Source organism: Anser anser (assembly GCF_964211835.1).
Source record: "Anser anser genome assembly, chromosome: 22".
Classification (NCBI taxonomy): domain Eukaryota; kingdom Metazoa; phylum Chordata; class Aves; order Anseriformes; family Anatidae; genus Anser; species Anser anser.
In genome coordinates this window covers 7,688,354-7,714,019 of record NC_139743.1, presented here as the reverse complement: position 1 = coordinate 7,714,019, position 25,666 = coordinate 7,688,354, and the positions used below count along the sequence as shown (strand labels likewise).

At 53.4% G+C, this 25,666-nt stretch overlaps 1 protein-coding gene and 1 long non-coding RNA gene across 18 annotated transcripts in view; one reads left to right on the top strand and one right to left on the bottom strand.

The window, feature by feature from the left end:
- SNX19 (sorting nexin 19) overlaps window positions 1-6,192 on the bottom strand; it is a 111,556-nt gene extending 105,364 nt beyond the window's left edge. For all 17 annotated transcript variants that reach the window (XR_014574652.1, XR_014574653.1, XR_014574654.1 and 14 more), the window contains exons 1-5: window positions 3,701-6,192; window positions 3,149-3,287; window positions 2,291-2,391; window positions 1,675-1,794; window positions 1,221-1,351 (exon numbers count right to left, since the gene is read on the bottom strand). Coding sequence is in view for 13 of the 17 variants with exons in the window: in XM_083808395.1 (XP_083664521.1) it covers window positions 1,221-1,351; window positions 1,675-1,794; window positions 2,291-2,391; window positions 3,149-3,287; window positions 3,701-5,233 (2,024 nt within the window). In the remaining 4 variants the exon portion in view is untranslated. The remainder of the gene's footprint in view (window positions 1-1,220; window positions 1,352-1,674; window positions 1,795-2,290; window positions 2,392-3,148; window positions 3,288-3,700) is intronic.
- Window positions 6,193-7,493: 1,301 nt separating this feature from the next.
- Window positions 7,494-25,580, top strand: LOC310885404. Its single transcript, XR_014574788.1, has 2 exons — window positions 7,494-7,619; window positions 22,091-25,580. It is a non-coding gene; the product is annotated as an uncharacterized lncRNA (long non-coding RNA).
- The last annotated feature ends 86 nt before the right edge of the window (window positions 25,581-25,666 follow it).

Genomic DNA, 25,666 nt, shown 5'->3' with positions numbered 1-25,666 from the left:
GTGTCAAGTCCAAGCTAAGAAGTCTGATTGGACCTAAAGTGGTTCAGAAAAGCATCTGCCCCCAGGATAACTGAGAACTAGCTGTAGAACCAACCATGCAATAAAAGCTTTAGAGTGCTTTTAACATTCTTAAACATCGGCATAACCAAGCCTTCCTGGCATCTACCACACACACCTTCTTCCACAGCTACTTGAGATAGAAGCCTCCATGCAGATAGGTGCGAGCACATCAGCATATCCAGGAAAGTGTCCAGAAAACTCTGAGTTGAGACACACTCAGCAGGATTGTGAAACCCAATTGTAAACACATATACAAAAAGGAGGATGTGAGAGGGCATTTTGGACTTGGGACAAATTGTAAAAAAGTCTTTATCATGAAGGAATGTCCTATTCAGCCAAGAGGTTTCAAAAGCTGAACTGTTTTTTTTTCTTTTTAAACTTTTTGTCCACAGCAGCTTTCCCTAGCAAAACAACTCTTTCCTGGAAAAAAAAAAAAAAGCCATACTCATGCAGAAATCTTCCCTTCTTCTGTACGGGAACAATCAGTGACAAGCCCAAAACGGCTCATCACTGCAAGCAGCACCAAACAAACACTTGGTAAGCAGGAGAGGTGCAATGACCTTTAATGTTACTCCTAAATAAATATTCAAACTTCTGCTGGGAAAAGTGATGTGTCACTGTGTGAAGCACATGGGAAAGGCAGGAGTAAGCCTTCAGGTAGACAATACAGGTAAAACTAGCTGGAACACTGCATGTTTTCTTCATCACATTTTGAAATCTGCCCTGAAGTGCTGTGCATGGAGTAATTGTTCTCACCAGCAGCAGCCCAACGTCTCACAAGCTGTAGCTGTATTTTGCAGTGACTCACCGCATGTGTAGGTCATGTAAATGCTTATGGGTAAAAAGCAATTCTTCAGGAGCATCAACATCTTTCCCAGCAAATGCCACCACCTCACAGTTCCCTCAGGAAGAAACCACAGAGAAACCTCGAGCAGAAATTGCTGTGAAAACCCTCAGCGTTCCTGGAGAATCTTTTACCCAAACAGGAACTCAAACACCCTTGCTCAGCATGTGAAAGAGAAAGCAACTCAACTAAAACATGATAGCCATGGATTATCCAAAGCACGTGAAGCATCAAGTCAGTACTTCATGCTGGAGCCAGCTTATTGATGAACTCCACGTTCTACACGAAGCACAGGGGAAGCTGAAGGAGCACTTACTTGTTAGCCTTCTTCCCGTCTGTCTGAGATTTCCCATCCACCTCAGACTCGCTAAGATCCTCCGTGGGGCTCTGGGGCTCTGACCTGGGGAACGCTGTCTTCAAGGTATCCACAATGGCATTGACAACAATCTGCAAGAGCCAGGAGAGACATCAGTCATTGGTAGGGTTTTCCGGAATGCGAATTGGGAGTTTTAAGATTTGCTGTATCCCTATTTTCCATAAGGAAAAAAAAAAGCAACAAGCAGCCCAAACTTTGAGACGGGCTCTGACCCTGTCTAGCTTAATGGCTTTCTGGGCAAGCTCAACCCAGTTACACAGAGTGCGTTTGAGTTTCTTTTTGCTACTACTGCGGCAGCAACGGATATAGACGATGAAGCCCAAGAGGCAAATGCAAAAGGAGAGTCTGAGTGCAATCAAAAGAAGTTCACGTAAGCAGTTTCCCACTTGTCTACCTTGTCTATCCTGGAGACAACAAAGGGCTTCTTGACGAATGCGATTCTGGCATCGGTGTTCAGGGCGAGGAACTCCTGCACCTCCTCACTGTTGGCAATCTCAGGGACTGCACACAGTTGCTGCAAGGAAAGATAACAGCTTTAGGTCTTCTTTGAGTCAACTTCCCTTTGCACTTTACATGAGCAGACTGGGAAAACACCAGATGTGCTCCATTGTCTGACAGTACACAGAAAGCTACAGCTGCCAGCTCAAGGCCCTGCTGCACATAAAGGAAAGTCCATTCGCCATCTCCGGCTGTCCGTCACAGACACGGCAGTTATCCCTCTGGGGCACTACTCAAGACAGCAGGGCAGGGAGAAAAAGTAGACATTCTCTGCCTGCACTTTCCCCAGTAATAGTGAAAATAAAAAAATGAGTCTAGTGGCTACCTGTGAAAATGAAACAAACAAAAAACACACTTAAAAGACACCAGCATCCAGCACAAAAGCCCAGCTCTCAGGTCTAACAGACCAGCAGTGATCTGATCTCTGCACCAAAGGAGGGGGAATGGTGAGAATCACCTCAGCAGCCACGGGAGGCAGTAGACACCAAGCAGGCACTGGGCAAGGAGCTCACCTTCAAGAAAGATTCTAGCAGACTTTTTCTGGCTTCCACTTTATCGCTGTCCATGTTTCCGAATGGAAGATCGGGGAACAATTTCTTTGGGCCTTTGATATCTTCAAATAAAACAAACGCATTAGCAAGTGCCAGAAAACTAACAGCTGTATCAAAATCTTAATGCTCTCCCACTTAAGGCCACCACTACACGCTGCCCTGCCCCAGCCCAAGATAATATGCCTCCCAGACCAGGCTGACTGAATCACGCCTTAAATCCGTACAGAACCTGCGTTCTGCTGGATGTTGTACCATCTGTGCCTTTAATGTTAAAGAATCAAGGATGCCAGTTTAGTGCAAAGACTTGAGATCACTCAAAAAGCCCCAAAATTCTCAAATCTTTCTCAAGTTTTCCAACCCAAACCCCAGATCTGTCAGTATCAAAAGATTAAGTAGGAATATTTTAAATTCAATGACTTATTTTTTTTAAACAGTGGTATTAGAAAAAAAAATTGTTTGGTTCTTCAATAAAGCTCATGTCCAACATTTGCTTGTATACAAACAAGATACCTGCAGATACCCACATTTTGATGTTGCTGCTCACTGCTAAGGTACAAAACTGCAAAAGCAAGCATTCTGATTTAAATGGGAACAAGGAGGTTTTTTGCAACACTGGAATTTGCCAGTGAAAAATATTCCTCCTCCAATCAGCTCTGCACTGGCAATGGAGGACATGAGCATCATGAACAGCCCAGGCATGCTCTGACAGTGCTGGATAACCTCAGAGCAGAGAGGGGACACAGACTAGGGTGAGAGAAGAAAAAAAAAAAGAGAAAAAAAGAAAAATGACTTTCACAGAAAGCTGATGCAGGCACTGACTTTTCAGGAACTTGCGGAGCTCTGGTTTCTCTTCCAGTCTGGTCTGGAGGTTGAGGAACTCCCGGTAACGCCGGTTCACGGTGTGGTAGGCCATTTGCTGAAGGCTGCCCGTGCTGTCACCCTCCAGGGCTGTCTCGTACTGAGGAGGAAAGCAACAGTCATTAATCCTTACAGACCCCAAAACAATCCTGATGTACTGTATTCCTTGCTGGCCCCACAACCCCCAGGCCCCAGGGAGCTCCCATCCACTAATTTCTCAGATTGACCCTCCCCTGCACAGCAGGGGCTGCACAGCACACAAATCCCTCATGATGAAGGGACTGGGTAAATTGGGATATAAGACTCCAACAGTCCCACACAATGACTGGCCAAGGGTTGTGTCCCCTGTCCTGCATCCAAACAGCCACTGTCACCATGCCTGATCTTTCCCTGCTGCCAGACAAAGATCTTTAAGCTACAGAGAGCAGAAGCCTGCAACTCCAAACCCCAGTCCGTGATGCCCAGCTGGGGCATGGATCTTAAAAAAGGGGTGGGTGCCCAGGGAGCATTTACCTTGACCGTGTACAGGGTGTAGGGGTGGAAGCCAGTCCCGCTGTGCTCCCGGGCAGTGATGGTCCCAGTTATCCGCAGGTTCTGGATGACGACTGGCCCGTCGGGGCTGTTGAGGGGCTCAAAGCTGAAGGTGCTGATGGGAGCTGTCGGGGAGGATGAGAGCAGGGGAAGAGTTTGCCCAGGGTCTGGGGGGCTTTGTGGTGGCACTTCTGATGCCCCCAGTTCTTTCCCCAAGCTGCAGGGCCTCTGCGAGGAGGACTTCTTAGGGACAGGTGGGCTCTCCTCCTCCTTCTCCACTGCTGGATCGATTTGGATGTCAGGGCAGGAGCTCAGAACAAAAGCAGAAGGGGGAAGTAGGCCAGCATCCGTGCAGGTGGCATTGCTTTCCTCCAAGTCCCCCACGCCATCCCCTGAAGCGTCCGGTCCCTCGAGCACAGCAGGGGTGTCAGGGAGGGTGTCATCGAGACACTCCTTGGCAGGCGATGGTGCCAGCAGGTCCATGTCCTGGCCAGGATCAGGCGCAGGGGACTCCAGCTCCAAACCCTCACAAGGAAACAGGGAGCCCAGGGCTTGTGGGCGGAGGAAAGGCACCTCCGTGCAGCTCAGCCCGCCTGCTGCGTCCTCTCCCTCCTCACCAGCAGCCCCGGGCACCTCCACGACCCTCGGGGAAGGGGGCAGCCCTGCAGGAGCAGAATCAGGCTGCACGGCGAAGGACAAGCGGTCAGGCACCGGGGGCGCAGGGGGCACCTCCTCTTCCCGGGGCTTCTTGGAGAAAGCCGCGACGAGCAGCAGGTTGATCCAGTCGGGATCGGCCATCTTCCTGACAGCGGGCAGCAGCACGTTGCAGGCCACCAGCTCCACCACCACGAAGCGTCCCGTCCGCGTTTCCAGGTGGGGCTGGGGCACCAACGCCTGCAGCAGCACCTCCACAGCGGCCCGAGCGTAGCCCACCTCCACCGACGGGCTGCGGAGGGCTGGATGCGTGCCCGCTATCCGGCTGTACTCCTGCCACAGCGTCCGGCTGCCCTCCGGGGTGTCCCGTAGGGCCTGGCAGGCCTGCAGGTAGCTCTGCAGGTGGTGGCTGCAGAGGAGAAGAAGGCGTCGGGCTAGGGCCTTGCGGTCCACCCGCCCCATCCGCCGCCTCAGCTCGGCGGCCAGCCCGGCCATGGCTTTCTCCACCTCGTCCTCGAAGGCGCGCTCGGCGCTGACGGTGCGGTACCAGGAGGAGACGAAATCCCGCACCACCTTGCGGATGGTGCCGGCGATCTCCCGCTCCAGCTGCTCCTCCGCTTGCGGGCTGGGCGGCGAGGGCCGCAGGGTGCCGACGAAGCGCTCCAGCCGCAGCCGCCAGCCCGGCCGGCTCAGGGCGCGGGGTCCCAGCCAGCCGCCCACGGCCGCCAGCGCCCCGCAGAGCAGCCCCAGCGCCCGCAGGTCCAGCAGCAGGCGCAGCGCCAGCAGCCAGCCCAGCACCGCCGCCAGCGCCAGCAGCTGCCGACGGCCCGGCCGCCGCGTGCTCGCCCCGCGGGACAGCATGGTGGGACGGCCACAGTGGGTTATGAGGTGCCTGCCGTGCCGTGGGGCTGCAACGCGCCGGGATGAAGCCCCCAGGGAGGGGAACTCCAACCCACCGGAATACTTTTGGGGACACGACCCCAGGGAGCTGGGCTCCAGTCCTCTGGGATCCTTATGGGAATGTAACACCCAAGGAGCAGGACTCCAATTCACCAGGATCCTTATGGGGACACAGACCCCAGGGAGCAGGGCTTCAACCCCCAGGATCTTTACGGGGTCACAACCCCAAGGAGCAGGACTCCAATCCACCGGGATCCTTATAGGAACACAGCCCCCAAGGAGAAGAGCTCCAACTCTCTGGGATCGTTATGGGGACACAGCCCCCAGGGAGGGGGTCTCTACTCCCACCGGGCTCTTTATGGGGATGCAGCTCCAGGGATAAGGGCTCCAAACCACCGGGATCCTTAGGGGAATGTAACCCTCAAGCACCGGGGCTCCAACCCACCGGGATCCTTGTGGGGACACAGCCTGCAGGCTCCTTATGGGGATACAGCTCCACGGATCAGGGCTCCAACCCTCCAGGCTCCTTATGGGGACACAACCACCAGTGAGGGGGGCTCCAACCCCTGCGGTCTTTATGGGGACACAGCCCTCAGGATCAGGGCCCCAAACCCCGGGACACTTACAGGGACAGAGCCCCAGGGATCAGGGCTCCAACCCTCCAGGATCGTTATGGGGACACAGCCCCCAGGAAGCTGAGCTCCAGCCCTCCGGGCTCTTTATGGGGACACAGCCCCAGGGAACAGGGCTCCAACCCACCGGGATCTTTATGGGGACACAGGGCCCAAGGAGTGGGGCTCCAACCCCCCGGGATCCCCAGCGGGATGCGACACCCGGGGCTCAGGGCTCCAAACCCCCGGGCTCAGGGCTCCAACCCGCCGCCCTCTCCCCGCCCCACGCTCCGGCCCCCGGCCCCACGTTACGCACCGGGCCCCCCGCTCCCACACACCGCCTCCTCGATTCGGGGCCGGGACCCGGGCCGGGGCCGCCCCACAACCGGCCCCAAACCTCCGGGCCGCCGCCACCGACCTCCGGCGGCCCGCCCCCCGTTCCGTCACTTCCACTGCTCCCGGTGGCGGCCTGCGGCCCCACAGCGCCCCATAGCGCCCACACGGCCCCCATAGCGCCCACACGGCCCCCATAGCCCCCACACGGCCCCCATAGCGCCCACACGGCCCCCATAGCCCCCACAGGGCCCCCATAGCCCCCACAGGGCCCCCATAGCGCCCACACGGCCCCCATAGCCCCCACAGGGCCCCCATAGCCCCCACAGGGCCCCCATAGCGCCCACACGGCCCCCATAGCCCCCACAGGGCCCCCATAGCCCCCACAGGGCCCCCATAGCGCCCACACGGCCCCCATAGCCCCCACAGGGCCCCCATAGCGCCCACAGGGCTCACACGGTGCCCCGCAGCACCCGCGGGGACCCGCAGAGTCCCCCCACAGCCCCCCAAAGTCCCCACAGAGCCCCCGCCCGCCCCCGAAGGGACACGGGGCTCTGATGCCCTCGCAGTTCTCGTTGTGGAACGAAAGATGCCTGCGCTTGACCAAAAAGCTTGAAGTTAGTTCATAAAGCAGCCCGGTGGTGGTGCACGAAGGGGGGGTGTGGTGCTGAGCAGCCTGTCCGGGCTGGGGCACGGCGACAGGGGGCACCCCTAAATGCACCTAAACCCCACCGTCTGGGTTGAGCACCGCAGAAAGTCATGGAATCGTATCAAAGAGTGGCTCGGGATGGAAGGGACCTCAAAAATCAGCTCGTTCCCCTGCCACCGGCAGGGATGGCACCACCAGATCGGGCTGCCCAAAGCCCCATCCAGCCTGGCCTTGAGCGCCTGCAGGGATGGGGCAGCCCCAGCTTCTCTGGGCAACCTGTGCCGGGGCCTCACCGCCCTCTGAGTGAACAATTTCCTCCTAAACTCTAATCTAAATCTCCCCTCTTTCAGTTTTAAACCATTCCCCCTCATCCTGTCATTATCAGACTGAGCAAAAAGTCACTCCCCCATCTCTTTTATAAACCCCCTTTAAGTACTGCAAAGCCACAACGAGGTCACCCCAGAGCCTTCTCTTCTTTAGGCTGAACATCCCCCAAAGCTCTTCTTTAGGCTGAATATCCCCAGCTCTCTCAGCATTTTTTTTTTTTTTTGTAGGAGTGGTGCTAATAAAATAAATGGCTGGGCTGGGATGGGGCATGGGATGGGCAGCCCAGGCCTGCTGGGCATCGTTAGCAGCACTCAGGCACTAATTGCGGTGGGATGGGGCTGGGAGTGCCCTGAGGAGGGCTGGGGACCTGCTGGGGACAGTCCTGAGGGAGGAAGGTGGTGCGGCAGCAGGGAGCTTCTGCAGGAAGGTGAGGGGGATGTTAGAAATGTTTCTGGAGTCAGGGTGGGATGGGGTACGTGTGGTGTGTTCAGAGGTGCCCTGGCTGCAAAGTGGGGGGGGCTAGGGGGCAAATCCCCATTTTGGTGCTACCAGGAGGGGCGGCGGGGGGGTTTGCTTGCCCTAAGGGGGCTTGTGTTGTGTGATCAAGCTTTGAGTGGCAGTTTGGGGCTGATAAACCTCCTGATTGAAATGGCCTCATCATTGTAGCTTTTGGTTCCTATATGGTGTGCAGTTGCAGCTCTTTTCTGATGTGAGCAGCAAAGGAAAAAAAAAAAGAAAACAACAACAACAACAAAAAAAACCAAAGCCAGGGCAGGGAATGCTCCTGGCCTGCAGCTCAGCAAGTTCTGGGCTGGGTTTGGGGCTGTTGTGGTGGGGATCAGCCCAGCTGGAGCTGTTTGCGTGAGGGGTTGTGCTGTGCTCTTTGTTTTTGGTGCATTCCCATCTCTGCTTCCTCAGGTTATGGTGTAAATGCTGTAACAGAATGGTATGTTGGATGAGTCTGGGTAATGGTGAAGCAGATCTGATTTATTTTTTTTTCCCCCCAAGTGAGCAAAATGCCATGCCAGTTGCATGAATCTTGCTGCCTCCTTGGCATGCTCAGAAGTACAGGCATGCAAGAGAGAGCTTGAGCTCTCTGGGCAGGTGGGGATTAGCACAGCTGAACCCAATGAATTGGCAGAGCCCAATTTCTCCTGTTCCACTGCTAAACATCTGAGGGCTGCAGAACGAATGATGGCACTCTCATGGCTTTGCAGTGCCTCAGCTTTCCCTCTGCAGTAGCAGTGGTGCTTGCCCTGTCCACGGATACGTTCTCCCTGACAGGCTGCAGGACTGCTGGCCGTGAGGTTTCACGGGTGCATCCCGAAGTCCATGGAGTGTTTGTTGCTTTTCTCCGTTTCTCCTTAAAATATTTAAAGTGTGCTCAGCAGAGTTGGGGGTGAGCCTGGGAGGTGCATCACAGGGCTTGGGAGATACCAAAAGCATCACTGCTCTGAATTGCGCCTGCTGGGGCACGAGCCCGGTCATTCCTCCTAATTTCTCCTGATATGTCTGTGCTGCCGAAGGATTGCAGCCTGGGGCTGAAGCTTCCAAATCAGAAGAGCTCACAGAGTGTGGCTTCTGCAGGCTTTGGCATCGAGCTGCTGGCCCTTACGTTATGGTATAGGAGCTGGTGGAGGGCGAGGTGCCGAAGTTAATGCTGTGGTGTTTTAATCAGGTCCTCAGCAGTGACAAATGGCCCCATCCCACACCACGAGCAGCTTTTTATTGCAGTGGGACCGTCTGCAGGCTGAAGTTCCTCGGTGCCACGTAACCATGCGGAGAGAGGGACCCGTGGGGAGCTGTTGTTCTTCCGTGGTGGAAGTTGGGCTGGGAAGCACGGCCAATTAAAAGAGATTAATATATAACCTGTACAAACCGAGGAAACAGACAGCTAATTATTAATGCAGAACAGAGTGCGTGGTGTTAGCGGGACGGGGAGCAAAGCGCCGTGCTGATCTGAGGAGGTGCGATGCCCTCAGGACTGGGAGCTTCCATGTGTTGTCCTGGCTGATCCCTGGTGCTAAATCCCCCAGCTGAGGTGGCATCGCCTTTCTGGAGCACCCAGGTTTGTTCCAATCAAAAATCTTCCTGCTCACAACCCTGGGATTGGGACCCCCGTCTTAGTTAAATAGTGCCTGGCTTAACGGGCTGCTTTGGGGAAGGGCGGTACCCCTGCGGCTGCTCTGGGAGCTGCTTTCTGGAAGTCACAGCTGCCTGCAAGTTTTAATGGGGGCAGTTGTAAATGATGCAGAAAAAATTAACTGGCTCAGGTATGCTGTCTCCTGGAGCTCCTTGCGGGGCCATAAAACTCGCCGTGTTGCTCCTTTGTCTCCGGCGGTGGCTCTGGTGCCGTGATTCTGCTGTTGGGGAGGAAGGATGGCTGCACAGCCCTGCTGCTGGCTGGGATGAGGACAAATATGTGCAATTCCCCGTTTTGACAAGAATTTCCTATGTGGGAAATAACTCACGGTGCAGTTCCTCTTCTTGCACGTCAGGCACAAAGGAGGCGAACGCGTGGCGAGGCGCTGTCAGAGCGGATGCCTTTACCATGGGGCTTATTTCCCCTCTCTTCTCCCCCAGAAAAAAAGGCAGGAACAGCTTGCTTGGATGGATGTGGAAGGCAGCTGGCATAAATCCCATCCTTTTTCCCCATCGTGATATCGGGGCTGTTGCTACGCTTGTTGGAGGACGAGGCTGTTCAGCGTGCAGCACAGCAGTGCTCCGGCAGTCGGGGCTGCATAAATAACCGCGAGTAGACGGAGTTGCTCATTAAGTACGAACTCGGGGGTGAAGTATAGAAGGCTTAGGCACTGAACCCTTCTTCCGTGGACTTGGAAGAGGGGAGCGTGGAGCTGTCAGGATGATTTTTATCTGACGTGAGCTAGAAAGCGTCCCCAGCACAGCCCTGGCAGGCTGGTTATAACGTCCTTTCGGTGCCTACCCTGAGCATTGGTGCTTTGCCAGCTGTCGTTGAGCACTCATTACATCCCCTACCTGCGTCTCTCCTTGCCTGGATGTTGTGGAAGGCTGGCCCCTTGCATTGCATCCCCGGGGTGTTTTTCTTCTGCCTCCTTCCTGCCTCCTTAGAAACCGGAGTTATTAACGTGGAGACAGGCTGCGTGGTGTCTGGAACGAAAAGGCCATGGTGGGACCTTAGCTGCTGTAGAAATGCTGTAATTTGGGCAGTCCTTTGTCTCCTGTGCGAGCCCTTAAGTGACCAAACGAGGCTGTTGTTGCTGCTCTGCTGGTTCTGGGTCTGGTTTTGTGCTTACCGGCCGGTAATGTCCAGCCGGAGGGGCTCCGGGAGCAATTCCTCCTCCTGGATCCCAGTGGGTGTTTGCTCTGGGATGGCTCTGGTGGCTCAGTGTGTGTCAGCTGGACCACGGCTCGGAGACCTTCAGGACGTGAACCACGCATGGCCCGTCCTCTCTCACCACCCCTGGCTGTGCCCTGCTGGGATGAAACATCCCGGCCGCATCCTGCGCGTGGCGTGATTCACACACTCCTAGCACATAAATCTAAGAAAGTGGATTTGGGGAAAAACTTGCCTGCCTCCAGTGCAACTTGTCTTTAAATTATTTAACAAGCTTCTTAAGCAACTCAGCCATTTTGCATGGAATTTGTCAAGGCTCCATCAGCTATATACAGTGCAATGTGACAGCCATACTTTTATTACAAACAGTGTATTAATCTTGGAATAGTGCTATTTGTTTTCCTCTCTTGCTTTTATGGTGCTTAAAAGCATGTATCTTCTCCTGAAAATCAATAACTAAAGCTATGAATAATAAAAAACACTGCAGTGAATGGCTCATAGAGATCCTATGGCTGTAAGTTGCAGCAGTAATGACTCTGTTTGCTATCCATTAAGTACGTGAACTCAGAAGAATTATGCAGATTATAATAGCTGTATCAACATAAGTATGTTTTGCTGATAGACTTTCCTGATTGGATCCACGGGATATAAGCCTGCTAATCCCCTGTGCAGAAGACCTGATTATATTAGAGTGCTCTGCAGATCTGCAGATAGAAAGTTAAGAAACAATTAAAAATGTTGGCCGGTGTGTGGGATTTCTCAAAAGCACTCCGGTTGCTGCTGCGTTTGTTTCTCTTGAAGCAGATGCATGTTTTTTTGTTTTTTTTTTCCTCCATCTTTGGTGCAAGGCGAAAGAGCCCAGCTCCGAGCTCTGCAAATGTGCATCTGCAAAATGGCGGGTGTGCCAAAAAGTGGGATTTGCCCCGTGAGCAGCAATTGCTCGTCCAAGTGGCCACCTGCACCTACGCGTGGTGCCTGCACGTGGGGCTGCTAAGTGCACTGCACGTCTGTGTGCCCGGACCCTTTCTTGCTCCCCCCCCATGCCTGCAGCCTTCCAGAGATCTGTTGGCTGAAGCTAATAACGGAGCTGCAATGAAAGGAAAACCAGCCTGTAATTAAAAAATCTGCTTGCTGTGCACTTGACAGTCTTCAAAGTCGTACAATTTTGTATGTAAAACTTTGCATGTAAGATCTGCTTATTAATATCACCTTGCTGCTGTAGTGTGTCACCTCGGGAGATGACAGTAAGCTCTACAAACTCTGCTCCACTTCTTTTAACAATGCCTCAGATTTCTTGCAGGTGGGGAAACTGAGGTGCAGAGACGTGACAGATCCTGCTTGTTCATCTTTCTAAGCCGTGCTGCTTCCCTGATGCTGTGTAATGGCTTAAACGAGATGAAAACTTCCCACGGTGTGGGATGTAGGGGAAGGGTAACGTATCTAAATTCCCCGTCCTCCTGTCTAAATCTCCTTGGTTGTGTCTGTTCTTGTGCTGCCGTGGGCTCTTTGGTCACGAGCTCCTGGTGCCTGACGAACACCTTGGCTCCCCTCTGCCTTCTGCACGGATGCCCGGAGAGGTTCTGGCAGGAGCAGAAAGGAGGTCGCAGCGGATCAGGACTCAGCAGAAAAAAAATAAATCCCTCCAGTCAGCATAGATGCGTACACTATTTCGAAATACACTTTTTTGGGGAGTGGGGAGTGGTGGGGAGATGAAAGCACCATTCCGCCAAGGTATCTTCCAGCTCCTCAGCTCCATGCTGAGTGATCCCATGGGGCAGGGGAGAGCAGCCCCTGTGTTTTTGTGCTCATCCCAGCTCTCTTGCTTGCAGCACAGCTGCTCGGGGCGGTGGGGAAAGTCAGACCTGGGAACTTCGGCTCCTCTGGGTGAGGCTTGGCCAGCAGGAGTAAGTGGAGCGTGACTTTTGTCCTTGCATCTGGCTCCCAGCCAGCAGCCAGCTTGAGCTTTTTCCTAAAATATGGCCAAAAAAAGCAAAAGGAAGTTTAGGGCTTGATGGTACCACAGGACAAACAGGTCTTAATGATGGCTTGAATCCCATCTAGGATGTGCGTGCTCTTAGTTGTGGTTTGCAGGCTGCTGAGGGGGGAGTGAAGGGTGTTACATCTGACATTCCTGTAGCAGCAGTTACAGGACTGACATGCGCTTCCCCATGTAGAAGAAGAGCAAGGGCATGGTTTGGGTTAGCAGGAGGAATTAACCATCAGTGCTGGGTGTTGTGAGGTTAGAGAAGGGGATGCCCTTTCCAGAGCAGCAGAGCTGGAGGCAGGAGACGCCATCTCCCCTCTGCCCTGTGCTGTCCAGGCCAGGAAGGCGCTGCCTGGAGCCGCAGCAGCTCGCCCTACGCCGGCTGGCATCCCATTAGCAAATAAAATCGTTATTTTCGGGATAACGCCGTGAGTTAATGTGATGTGCGCATCGCGAAGCCCCAAACGTGCTGCATGTGGAACTGGGCGCGTTGCAGTGATGAATGTCATGCAAAACTCCAAGGCACTAATTGAAGGTGGTTTCAACAGAATATTCAATTAATGCTCTCTGCGTCGCAGACAGTCTGGAAAAGGCACCGTTTTCTCCCGAGGATCTGTGTTACTGTGCAACAAACAGATGAAAATGAACCGTTTTATGGCCTTCTAATTGAAAGTCGATGCACCGGTTTTATTAAAATTTTCATGGTGGGGGGAACTGGATGCCTCAGGGGCTTGGTAATGGGATGAGTAAGCTCCCTCTTTGCTGCCTCGTATCCAGCCCCAGGCAGAAGCAACTGAAATCAAATGCCTGAGCCATCCCTGGTGGGATGTGTGGCGTCAGCAGGCGGCCTGGCGTCGCTCTTGGTGGGCTCCCTGCTGTTTTATTCGTGGTCACTGCACCCTTGGGAGCAGCGAGCATCCCTGGGAGAGCTGTGTCCGCAGAAACAGGTGGGGAACTTGGGTGAGGAGAGGGGGAAAATGAATTTTTCCACCCTTTTGTGGGCAGAAGGCTGAGTTTCCTCCGATTTTTGAGTTTTTCCACGCTTCTTGTGCCCCTGTGCCAACTGAACTTATCAGTAGGAGGGTTGTGCCGAAGGAGCTTCTCTCACGGGGCAGTGGGGAGCCAAAAAATGGAACAACTTCAGAAATACAACTTCAGAAATCTCTGTATTTGCTGGCTGATACATCAAAGCTGTTAGCTGAGGCCTTCCGTGGCATTGCACATGAGTACTAATTTATGCTCTCGCATCCAATGATGATTTAGCTGTTTTAAAGCATTATTTACGATGAGTTCCTGTGCCCATTTTGCCATGGTGATAGTGTTGTGATAATGGGAATTTACAGTCCTCTCTGACAAGAGACCGTAAACCAACCGGCTGGATATTTTTTTGTATTCCTACCGGCCTAATTTGTAACATAAAGCACTTAATAATTGTTATTAATGAACCTGCTGCGGTCGGTCTATGGACCCAGCTGGAAATCACATCTGCTCTCGGATTTGCAGCAAATTCCTGCGAGTGGAGGGGAGCACGAGCGCTGCTGGTGGGAGCCTTGCTTGGGCAGGACAGATTTGGGGATGATTGTGGCAAATGTGGGAAATCTCCACGCCACGCTGTTATGGGCAGAATGATACGGAGAGGTTTGATCTGCACGTCCAGGCGATAAAACGTGTTATTTGCCCGCTTGGTCGGCTTTTATTTTGCAAAGCCAAGGACCTCTGTTAGCGCGGCTCCGGGGGGAGAGGGAGTGTTTTAATACAAACGTGAAGAAGAAATGGTTTCTTAGGGACAGGGTCTGGGGACAATGAAAATGCATGTTGCTAAACAGTTGTCAGGAGAACATCCCCCGGGATTCCTGTGCCCATCCCTCATCTGAACGGAGAGCAGCCGAGGCTTTTACAGCCAACTGGGGACTGCAGACTGGTTCCAGTTTGGATAGCCAGCCCGGCATGGAGGGATAACGGATGCTTCTAATTTCTCCTGCGTCTTCCAGCAGGTTGTGCACGACCTTGAGAAAGACGTTTAATCTTGCTGTGCCTCCCTTCCTGGCTGAAATAAGGCTGCGTTGTAGTCCTCTGGGTTGCAGCCAAAATGGTGTAAAGCTACAGGCAGCGCGAGCTCAGCCGGCAAGCTCTTTTATTAAACCTTGCAAATCTCGCTCCCGGTAGCCCCCTGTTTGTTCAGGCTTCGGTGTGTTCACTGAGTTGGGATAACAGGGTCTGATGCTAGCGGAAACATCTCGTCACTGACGCAGAAATGCCATATTAGAATATTTTCTGGAAGGTGTGCCCGTGCTTTCAAGTGCTGATGTCAGTAATTAGATGGCTTCAGAGGGTCTGAGCATCGAGAATCCCCTAGCCGAGCCCTCGACTCGCAGCCCCGCGCGTTGTCCGCGGCTGTTGCAATGAGGTAATGCCGTGAAGTATCACCAGCAGATCTTTGCAAGAGGAATATTTTGCATAATTGGTTTCTGACAAGGCCTAAAATACTATTTAGAGTTACACGGCTGCGTGTTAATTTATGCCTGTACTCCTAAGCGTAACTTTGTTATATGGCAGTGTTATTTACGACGCGAGCTCAGATCTATTGTGTGTTGGTGATAGCGCTGTGATAATGGAGATATATAGCTAGTTGTGGCAAGAAGCTATAAAAGAAATGGGGAGATGTTTCTCTGCAGTTATGGACTTAATTTTTTAATGTGAGATATGGTAGTGATTGTAAGTGATGTGATCTGATAGTCAATAGCAAGCAGGTTGGCAGAGGGTTGGTTTTTTTTTGTTTTTTTTTGAAATAACTTTCTTTTGGATGATGCTTTTAAGCTCCTGCTGAGTCTGATCGCCTCCTCCGCTGTTTTTAGTGACTTAAAATCAAAATTACGGGTATTAACTTGTTGCTTTTTTGTTTCTATTAAATACCATTCTCACGTTTAGTTAAAACTTAAATCATATGAAGACGTTAATCCCACATATTTACTCTGACAAAGCTTAGCCCAGCGGAGATGAAAAATTGCATTTTTATGTAGTCATTTTGATGTTCCTTGGCAGGTTTTAGCGCTTTTGCTGTGTGGAAAGGTTGACTTTTCTGTCCTCATCCGAGGCGAGAGTCCTGAAATACTTGGATGCTTTCCAGCCCTTCCACCGGAGAAGGTCTGGCTTCAGCTGCACGTGTCGGTGCCTGTGGCCCTGTTTTGGATGGGACTGAAGCGCTTGGATTCAGAACTCCGTCAAAACATTACAGGCAGGAACATGTCTTGGTTTTGCATTAGCTTATTTGTGTCGTACTTGACAAAGCGCACCAGGAAACGATCGGGGAAAGCAAGTCTGAGGTTAAAGTTGTCTCAAAACAAAGAATGCAAATGTGGAGTCGCGAGAAGTATCAAAGCAGGGCGATTCGGAGCTGTCGGGTGTTATTTCTCCTCTTCTGTGAAATGAAATTTCTGCAGGGAAAAAGGCCTGACTCTGCACAGTGCTTCACTTCCAGCTAATCTTATTTTTCTGATGGAAAACGGCTCCATCCGAGCTTCTTTCAGCCAGGTCTGCAGCTTGCCCTTTTTGGGCCAGATTTATTCCTTCCCTCAACACGTTTCCTTGTAATCGAGGCAGCCCCAAAGCTCCAGGAAGGGAATCAAAACAGCCGTGGGTACTTCAAAGCGTGGCAGTCACTCTAGCACGCCGCGTTAGATGTCCTGTGGCCGCTAATCCAGCGTGGGACGTGACCCTTCCCAGGTGTCCCCCTCTCTTCCAGAGACCTTGAAAAGAGCCCTGATGGACTGAACTCAACTTCTGCTGAAATCACCCGCCTGCGAGATTTTCCCTGTGAAAACGCAGGGGATTGGGGGATCTGAAAGAAGTATGAGCCAGATGAAATGAGAAACGAGGGGAAAACAGGCAACATGCATGGGCAGGCGCGGCGTTAGCAAGATGGAAAGAGTAAAGGCTTTACTGCGAACAGTAAAAGCCAAGATGAAACTATCACACCGCACATAAAGCTCACAATTTACCAGTAGCCTGGCTGCGGTAAATCACTGCTGAGCTCCAGCCGAGTAGGAGCAGCTCTGGTGTGTGGAGTGTGCAGGGAGAGGAGGGGAAAGGGGGTTGCAAGAGCAAGGAGGACCAAAGTGGAGGTCATCGTGTCGTGGTGCCATGGTTTGGGGTGGAAGGGACCTCAAAGGTCCTGCATGCGTGTGGGACAAGCCTAGGAAGACCCCACTGAGTAAATGAGGTCTGTAAAGGGCAGATCGTTTCATGGGACGGCCTAGGGAATGCGAGGAAACGGCTTGTTCTTGGCTTCCCCACGGGCTTTCCTGCGTATTCTTAATTTCCTGGGAGCTCCTCGTGGGAGTAAAACTGCCTCTGTGTTTTGGCGTATCAGAGTGAGGCCCACAAGAAATGGAAGGAACGTGGTGTTTAGTCTGGAAAGCTCGTTCCTAAGTGATGCAGAGGATGCTTGTTAATATTCTCTCTGAAGGCTGCTCGTGATGATTCTTCACTTTTTACATCACATTTAAAAATTTTCTTTAAACTGCTATCACTTAAAAATCTTCTTAGCAATTACGGTTATTTAAAAAAAAAAAACTTAAAGAAAATCCCCAAGGTCAAAGCAGTTTCATCTTTATATGGATTGCAATAAATTACTTGGAGTCTATTCATAGGGTAGGGAAGACCTTTTTATGGAGAAAGGATCATTATGGAGTTGCCAGGTCGTTAATTACATTGGGTTCTTCCACTCGCGATGTGAGTCATTTCCATGAAGCAGCGAAGATCATGGTGAGAGATAATGCAGTAAAAAGTGCATTAAAATGCTTCGAATGTCCTCTGCTCATATCTGTACATCAGTCAGAGCTACAGCTGATTCCAAAAGGGCACTGCCAATTTAAATCAATAAATTTTTACTGGTTCGGCTGTGGCCGGTGTAGATACTCGGAGTCGAGGCAGGGGGCTGGTAGCACACTCGTCGTTGATGCTCAGAAGTATTAAAGTTTAATAGACTCTCCAGTCCCATTCTGGCTGGCTGGCGTGTTGGTGCAAATCCACAGCTGCTCCGTTGCCGTCAGCCGAGGGATGCAGGTGTGCGAGCAGAATCTGGCCCTCCGTGCCTTATTTACCACTCGAACCACCTGCTTTAGGAGATAAAGCAGCTGCTATCTCTCTAGCTTTAAATGTGACATTCAGCCAGTCATGCGCCTGGTCCCCTCATCACTTTAGATGCTTGTTGATTTTTTTTCTTAAATGTCAGAAGAGTTTTTAAACTTCATTTGGATGCGGCTGCCAGGCGGCGGTGGCAGCGCCGTCACCTCCCGCGAGGTCCCTCGGCCTCCGCACCGGTGCTGCTGGTGCGCAGCTGCCGACTGCAGCGCCGAGGTGGGGGCAATTAGCCCCCCCCTTTATTAACAAGGAGAGATTCTTGCTGTCGTTTGCCTCCCCTATGAACGCCGTCCTTTTTTGCAGGCCTCAATCCGAGCCTGGGGACGGGCTCTTTTCACCCCGTTTTCCTTCCATCTCTTGACGGCCAGAGAGGGAGCAGTACCGAGTGCAGCCTGGCTTCCTTTTTTTTTTTATTTGAGGCGCTTGCTCTTAAACTGTTTGCCAAAATGCCCCTCAGAACCACGGGTTGCCCTTGGCGTGAAGCAATACAAGCTCGAGTCCTAGCTCTGTGCCTGGGACGCTAGGCAAATCGGTCCCATCCATCTCCCTTTCAGCCCTGGGAGGCTCCTAAGTGAGGCTGAACTTGGCCTGGTCAAATATTTTCTGTCTGGTTGTTTTTCTTGTCTTGTGGAAGCAGTTCGCGGCTGGGCCAGCACCTAGCTCCCACCAGCTCAGCCTCATCGCGTCAGGAGGCGATGCGTTATCGAGGCGCTGCTCGGCGCTGCCCTCGGGCAGCCTTAGGAAAACAGGCCGTGGCTGGTTTTTGGAGAGAACTGCACTGCTCGTGGTCCTTGTCCTGACCCAGGAATGGGCATCAACAAGGCTGGTCTATGAAAAGATCATTTGCAAGGTCTCCCTGGTGGTTGCTCGTGAACGTTGAGGGCTCGTGGAAGGGATCAGGTACAGGTTTCCTCTCTGTGGCTCCAGCTCCCTGCTGCTGCTGTTGCCGGTTTTGATGAACGCGTCCCTGCTCCGGAGGTGAAGCTGGGAGAAGCTTCGTCGATGCCAAGGAAGCTCTGGGGATGGGTGGCTGCTGGCTGGGTGCCCTGAAGCTGCTGGCACTGAAGGTGGTGCGGGGAAAGCTGGGTTTTCTGAAGCTTCATACCCACTTCGGGTTATGATGATAAATATTTATTAAGGAAAACTGATCCCCTTTTCACTTCAGTGTTCTCCTTAAGCTCCATCACGCTAATTTGGTGGTGGAGAACCTCAAGCTGAGGCATGCTCTTTCTCCTGGACCCTCCTCTCACCATGGAGGTGATGGTGTCAGGAAAGGAGCAAAGGGAAAGCTCTCGGAGGCTCTCAGCTCTGTTTCTGCTTGCTCTCTGCTCAGGTTAGGTGTTTTGTTCAGCCCTGGTTGCGGCTGGGAAGGCAACCCACCCTGAGCCATGCTCTCCCATGGCTGGCTGGAGCCCTGTTAGTGGGTTTACGAATCTATAAACCTAGAGGAAAAGCTGCTTCTGCGTGGAAAGGACCATTCTCAATTATCAGTGTGGCGATCTGGGGGGGAGTTAAGATTATGGAGGTCTTCAAAGCACGTTGAACGTGGAGCTGATCAGCAGCCGCTGTGTGCCAGCATTGCTTCGTGTCACTGGAGATCCACCCAGAGACGGGCTGGGGTAGCTTCTGGAAGGCCACGGGGACAGATCTGCGGGGTGTCAGCAGGGGGCTGAGGTGCGGGGTTTGCTGTGAGGATGCTGAGCCAGAGGGAGCTTGGAAGGGGAGGAGGAGGAGGAGGACGGGTGATGCGTGGCTGCAGCACATCGGGTGCTGCTCCCGCACAATTTACAGCGTTTGCAGCAGCACCCAAGCTCCCGACCCGAGCTCTGCTCCGGAGAGGGGCAGGGCGGCTGTGGGGCAGGCACAAACGCGCCGTGTCTAATCACGAGCTCAAAGCCTTCACCGTCAAACCTTCAGCTCTTCACAGTCTAATTACAACTTGCCTGGTGCATTGGTTACGATGAGCAATGAAGATATAATCGCTGCTGTTATTTGTCCTTCCTGGCTCCAGCTGTTAAAACAATTCCTCCTTCATAGCCCAGCCAATTTCATGGCTCTAACGCGTCCCCGCCGCTCCCAGCCCGCTCCCGCATCCTGCGCGTCGGGCGCGAGGCACCACAATCTCCATGAAAGCAGCCTATTTCCTGCATGAAGCCCGTGAAATTGGGAAGATAATATTTTCAGAGCTGCCGGTACCCTGATTGCATGTTTGTTTGAAATGACAGTTTATGTTGTCTCTCTCTTTCATTAGGGAGGTTCAGCGATCGCGATGTTATTAACTAACAACAGCACTCACTGCATATAAACATGATTCCGCAGAGACACTCCAAGGAGCACTTGAAGGCAGAGGGGAGGGAGATTGAGAAGGAAGAGAGATGCTGTGCTTCTTGCCTTTTTTTCCCCCTCTCTCCTTCCACGGGAAGGAAGGCTTGGAAGGGATTTTTAGCTAGATGAGAAGCTCAGAAGCGTTTCGTTTTGTACTGAGGTTCCCTGACAGCGATGGGAAGCGGAGCAGCGACTCTCCAGCGTAAGATGTCTGGCAATTCCTGCAGCGCCGCGCTCTGCCAGGGCTCGAGGACTTCCGAGAAGCTGCTCCCTGCCTATAGACTGCTGAGCTGGATGGCTCTGAAACGAACCTTCGCATCTCCAAATGCTCGCTGCTGGCAGGGCGCAGCCTTGATCCGCTCTCCGTGCCCTGAAGGTGGAGGGAGGAGGGTCTGCCTGTTCTCCTTCCAACTCAAATCATCCTTCAGAGCGGGCTGAGCTGCACGCAGTGGGATGCGCCATGCCCTGCTGTGGGTGCCTCCCGGGGTCTGCAGCGTCTCCTGAAGCAGGTCCTGCCTCCACCTGGTACCCCTCGCGGCTCTGCCTCTGCACCAGGCAAATGTTGTCACTTAATTCACACGGCATGACTGCAGCCCAGGCAGGCGCTAGCTGCAGCCTCATCGCCAGCCCTGTGAAATCCTCTCTGACAGGGCTGCCTTGCTTGGGGTCTGCGAGGAAAGCTGTGCCTACAGGCTCGTCTTCGTGCACTTTAGTGATGGGAATCATTATGGGCTAGCAAAACTATTCCCTGGGGTTAGGGGAGAGCAGGGATTTTCTTTTTTTCAGATCTCGTAAGCTAAGGATGTGCCTGGATGCTGAGTTTCTGGGGTTTTCATGGAGCTGTGGCTTCCCGGGGTGCATTAAAAACCTCACTGTGCTGCCCTGGGGCAATGGGTCTGTGTGAGCAGCATCCTCCCCCAGGCAGCTGGCAGCGTGGGCACAAGCCTAAAAAAAAAATTATTCCCCATGGCTGGGGGCTGGAGGCTGGTTTTGAGGATGCGATGAAGCAATTCAGCTTTGGCAACTGCCCTGGGAAACAGCTGGGAGAGGCAGCCCTAACCGTGGTGGCAGCGTGTCTGGGTGGGCAGACAAATCCTTGGTATCCCGAGGAAGCGTAAAACAGTCTGGAGGAAATGTGAGATTTGGTGGGAAGCCCTCAGCTCAGAAAACAGAGGAGATGCTTCAAGCGTCAGGGCTGGGACTTGTTGCAGGGGTTCTGCCCTTCTCTCTCTCCTGTCTGCGTGGTGGAAGAACAAGAGGAATCGTTTTGGCGCGTGCGTCAGCACCCAAGCGGCATCGTGGATGTGCTGCTGATTTCCCATGCTGCTGGTGCTGCCTCTTATTAAACATAAATGGCTGTGGAACGGGCTGGGGGGGGGGGGGGTTATCCGTTCCGAGGTATGGAGCTTGTTTTAAATGGAGCCAGCGAAGTTGCTGGTAGCCAGGACTGCCCATTATAAGATCCTGTTTCCAGTGAGTTAACTCTCTGCCAAGTGATAATTGTTCAGGCTAAAAATTTCCATGCTGCAAGTCTGCCTCAGGCTACGTGAAATTGGGGAAAGGGGATCTTTTTTTTTTTTTTTGCCTCTTTAAAACAGGAGGAGGAAAAAAAAATAGAAGTTTGCAGCAGAGCTGAAGGGATCCAGTCTCTCCATGAGATGGAGGCAGAGACTTGGAGTTTGGCAGGGGGATGTGAAGGTTGTACAGAGCTGAGAATCGGCAGCAGGCAGGAGCAGGGAGAGGAGAGCTGGGTCTGGTGAGAGATAACTGTCCATTTTCATTACTGCCGACTCATAAACAGAAGACTCTGCTGCGGCTCTAATAGCTGCTGTCTTGTTCATCCCCATATGGGCTGGTTGGTTAATGTGGTTCTTCTGGCTGGATAGCAAAAGCATTCACGATAGGTTGTTAAAGGAGCTTGATTAAAGGTATAGCAATTTAGGAAATAGCAGAAGGCTTCTCATTCAGCCTTAATTTGGTCATTTGCATGGATTTGTTCCCTGTGATTGTTTTGAATGATGTAATTGGGTGTTATTTTCTCTATGGGAGCGCTTTATCTATTCCAAGGAAGTGCTAGCTACAGTGCAAACATGCAACCCTGGGTTCTGGTTTCTCCCTGTCCTGTCTCCAGGAATAACCATCAACCACAAGGCCAGGAGAGGCTGGTGAGCTCCTTGCATCCTGGTTTCCAGCAGCCTGTGGCCTGGGGACTTCCTGAGCCAGACGTGAGGTTCAGCTCCTGCTCAGAAGCCCCGTTCTCCGCGAGCCTGATCTCTTTCTGACCTTGCACGCAATTCTGCCTTCCACATCACCCTGTTGCAACAAGTTTGACAAGCTAATTAGGTGCGTGTGTGTGTGCAGAGAAAGCATTTCTTTTGGTTTTGCACTCAAACCCATGAAAAACAGCTCCTGAACTTCAGACCTACACATCTCCCACGGCGCTGGTGGGGGAAACCAGGGGGCCGCATCCGTCCCCTGCCCCCTGGAGGGGCGCTGGCCGTGGTGGTACCCAAAGCCCCCTCCCCGGGTGAGGCGGGGGGCTGGCATCGGGCGGTGTCAGAGCCTCCCCGCGTGCGCCAGCTGATTAGAAAGCAGAAGAATGGCAAGAGAAAATGAAAATGGGAAGGAGCTTGACAGCCCATGGAGAGGTATTTCAGCTGCAATACAAAACATTTGGTGGTAATTATAGAATAACCTTCATTTAAATGCAAATAAGCCTGTAATTAAGATAAGGGCTCTGTCATTTGCCAGTATTCCTCCTTCACTCCCTTGCCTGCCATGGATTTTGAGATGTTCCCCATCTCGCTGCGGAGCTGCCTGGTTGCCCGAGGGCTCCCGTGGCAAGGGGTGGGGGTGTGTGGGTGTCACCAAGGTGCAGAGCTTCCCCCTGAGCCGTGCCGTCATCTGCACCGGGCGCGTGATGCTCAGCAGAGGCTGCAGGTGCAGAGCTCCTGTGCCTTGTCTGGGGAGAGCCTGGAGCTGAGCTTGGAGTCCACGTTCCAGAACTGGCCACGGTGGTGGCCGCTTCCCACTGCAAAGCTGCTTGCACCTCACCTTTGCGTAGAGAACTTCGAGCTTTGCTTGCATCTGGGGCTTTGCTAGGAGGAAAAGATGCTACCAAGATGCTAGGAACTCGATAAAGACGTATTGGTAGGTTGAGTTGGAGTGAATTGCACGTGTACTTCCAGACACCGTGCAATAATCATATTTTGGCACTCTGTCCTGGAAGCATCAGTGTCACCAGCACCGAAAAACCTGCGGGTGACAACTTACACTGATTTTTCCCGGCAGTTCATGGGGAGGCAGCTTCCTGCAGGTGCTTGCTGGGAGCCCTTGGGTGCTGCAGCTTGCAGCAGGGCTCCCTGCTGCCCCGCTCCCCTGGGGACGGGCACCAGAGCGCGGCGAAGCTCTGGGAACAGCCATCGCTGGAAAGGTTAGCCAGCAACCTTTGCTTAAACTGTCTCAATCTGTATGAAATGTTATCTCTCCGCCTGACTAAAGATATGTGAGCCGAGGGAGTGGAGATGCTCCCAGATTGTATTTATCTAGCCCTTTGAAAGGGCGTTTGAGAAATTAACTCGGCAGCTTAGGAGAACTTTAATGTTTCGATAAGTGGCTGGAGCTGCGTCTCCGCTTGACATCCGCCATGGAGCACCTCCATCCCGCTTCGGAGGGGGCAAACTCCCCCTGCTGCCACGTGAAAGCTGCCAGCCCCCTGGTGCTGCGGGTGCCCCTTCTTCCTGGGCTCTTCCCCCCCAAAATCCTGCTGGGAACCAGCCCTTCTCTGGATCCGTCCCGCACAGCTGGGAGCGGGTGATGCTCGGGCTGAGCTGCCTTTCCCAAGGCCATCTGCATTGCAGATACCCACGGAAATGCTGCCTGGCTTATTCATTTATTCCCTTTCTCTTCTCCTTCCTTTTCTGGAGACTTCTGCAGGTGGCAGAGGAGGAGGGAAGGGCTGGGTGGGCACAGACCCTGTTTTGGTGGCAGTGGGGACGGGGTGCTGGCTCGGGGTGATGTCCTCGGGGGGGATTTGGGAGCTGAGACTTGGCATCGGCCAAAATTTCAGTGGCTCCTGGGTGCAGAGGCTGTAAAAACAACCAGAAACAGCTGGCAGCTCTCCTCTGGACTTCTCCAGCAAGGCATCCAAGGGGAACACCAGGAGACCCGGTCACCACTAGGACGCAACGCCGAAAGGGCCGAGCTTCTTTCCAACGCCAGCTGAGCGAAGCAGGTGGGAGAGGCTGGAGCGTGGGCTTTCCCTGCTGGAGAGGACCAGAAAAGTTACTCCTGCTGGCCTGGATGATTTCTGTGCTCCCAGCAAGGTCCAGCCAGCCTCCAGCAGAAGAGAGACCACGGGGGAGTGCCAAGGTGCAATTAAACAGCAAGAAGTATCAGCGGGTCACTGGGCTGCTTAGGAAACTAGCCAGAGGAGGGGAAAGAAAAAAAAGGAAAGGGTAATTCACTGGTGAAAATGTTCTTGAATATACAAAGAATAGTCAACATACCTCTGCTTTTAATATTTGATACCTGCCTGTGAATAATTCACCTAAGCGTACAGCCAGCTCGGTGACCTCTGAAGTGCTGCTGCGTGCACCGGGGGGAGCAGAGTGCAGGTTTGGGATGAAAGCGTTGTAATGGTGGAGGGGATGGAGGAGCCCTGGGAGGGGAGCTTGGGGAAGAGCCCCCGCGCTGTTCCCGCTGCCCACGAGATGGCAGCCGGTGCCCACGCAGGCACCCGCACCCCAGCACCCGACAGGGGGGAGAGAAATCTCACCTTGGCCCAAACCCGGTGTGCCGGGCTCCTTTAGGGCACCTGAGGTCACTCCCTGCAAGGGGAGGGTGGGAAGGGTCCTGCTCCTGCACCGCTTCACATGGACCGGGGAGAAGGTGCCGTCGGGATATCAAACCCCAGAGAGGTCAGGAGTGCCCTGCCTCAGCTGGTCGGGGGTAGGATTAGTGCCAGGAACAAGACCAAGCTGGGAAAGGGTGAGCGTATCTGCAAGCTGCTGGCTCCCTGGGGGGACCCTCCCAGCACAGCACGGCCCCAGCATCATCCCCTGATTCCCTGGGGGCTGCAGCTCAGGGCCGTTCCCTCCTGGATGTGGGCAGACAGACCTGCTGGTGCATGCTGGTGCGGAGCTTTTCCTGCACAGGAGGGGAGCCCCGTGTTCCTGGGGAGGCATTGCCAGCGATGCCAGGGGGTTTCACCGTCATTAGCTGTCTAATTGCGCTCCCAGGCTGAGCGCGGGTCTTGCCGTTGGGCTCCTGATGCTTTATTGATTACTGTCGCTTGTAACACTTCATTTTCTCCATTTCCTCCAAATCTAAGCGGCTGATTTATTTTTTCCTTCCCTCCTCGCTGCCCTTCTGAAGTCGCTTTAAGGGCTTAGCCGTGATTTCCTACGCGTTAAATCTCTATCGCAGGGGGAAAGCGGAGCCGTGGAAGGACCCGGCCTGGCACGCAGCAGGGATGCGGGATGCTCCGCGAGGGTCTCCCCTGGGGCAGGCGGGGGGAAGGTGGCTCTGCTTGCTTTCCCGGAGCTCACTGCTCCCCGGTAGTGCACGGGGGGCGACCCCATCCCTCCCTCACCCACACCACGGGCAGCGAAGGAGCCGCAGCACGGCAGAGGGCAGCAAGCCCCCGCTCAGCCAGCCCGTCCCGGTGCCCCCCCCGGAGCATTGCCCCCCTCGCTGCAATAGTTCA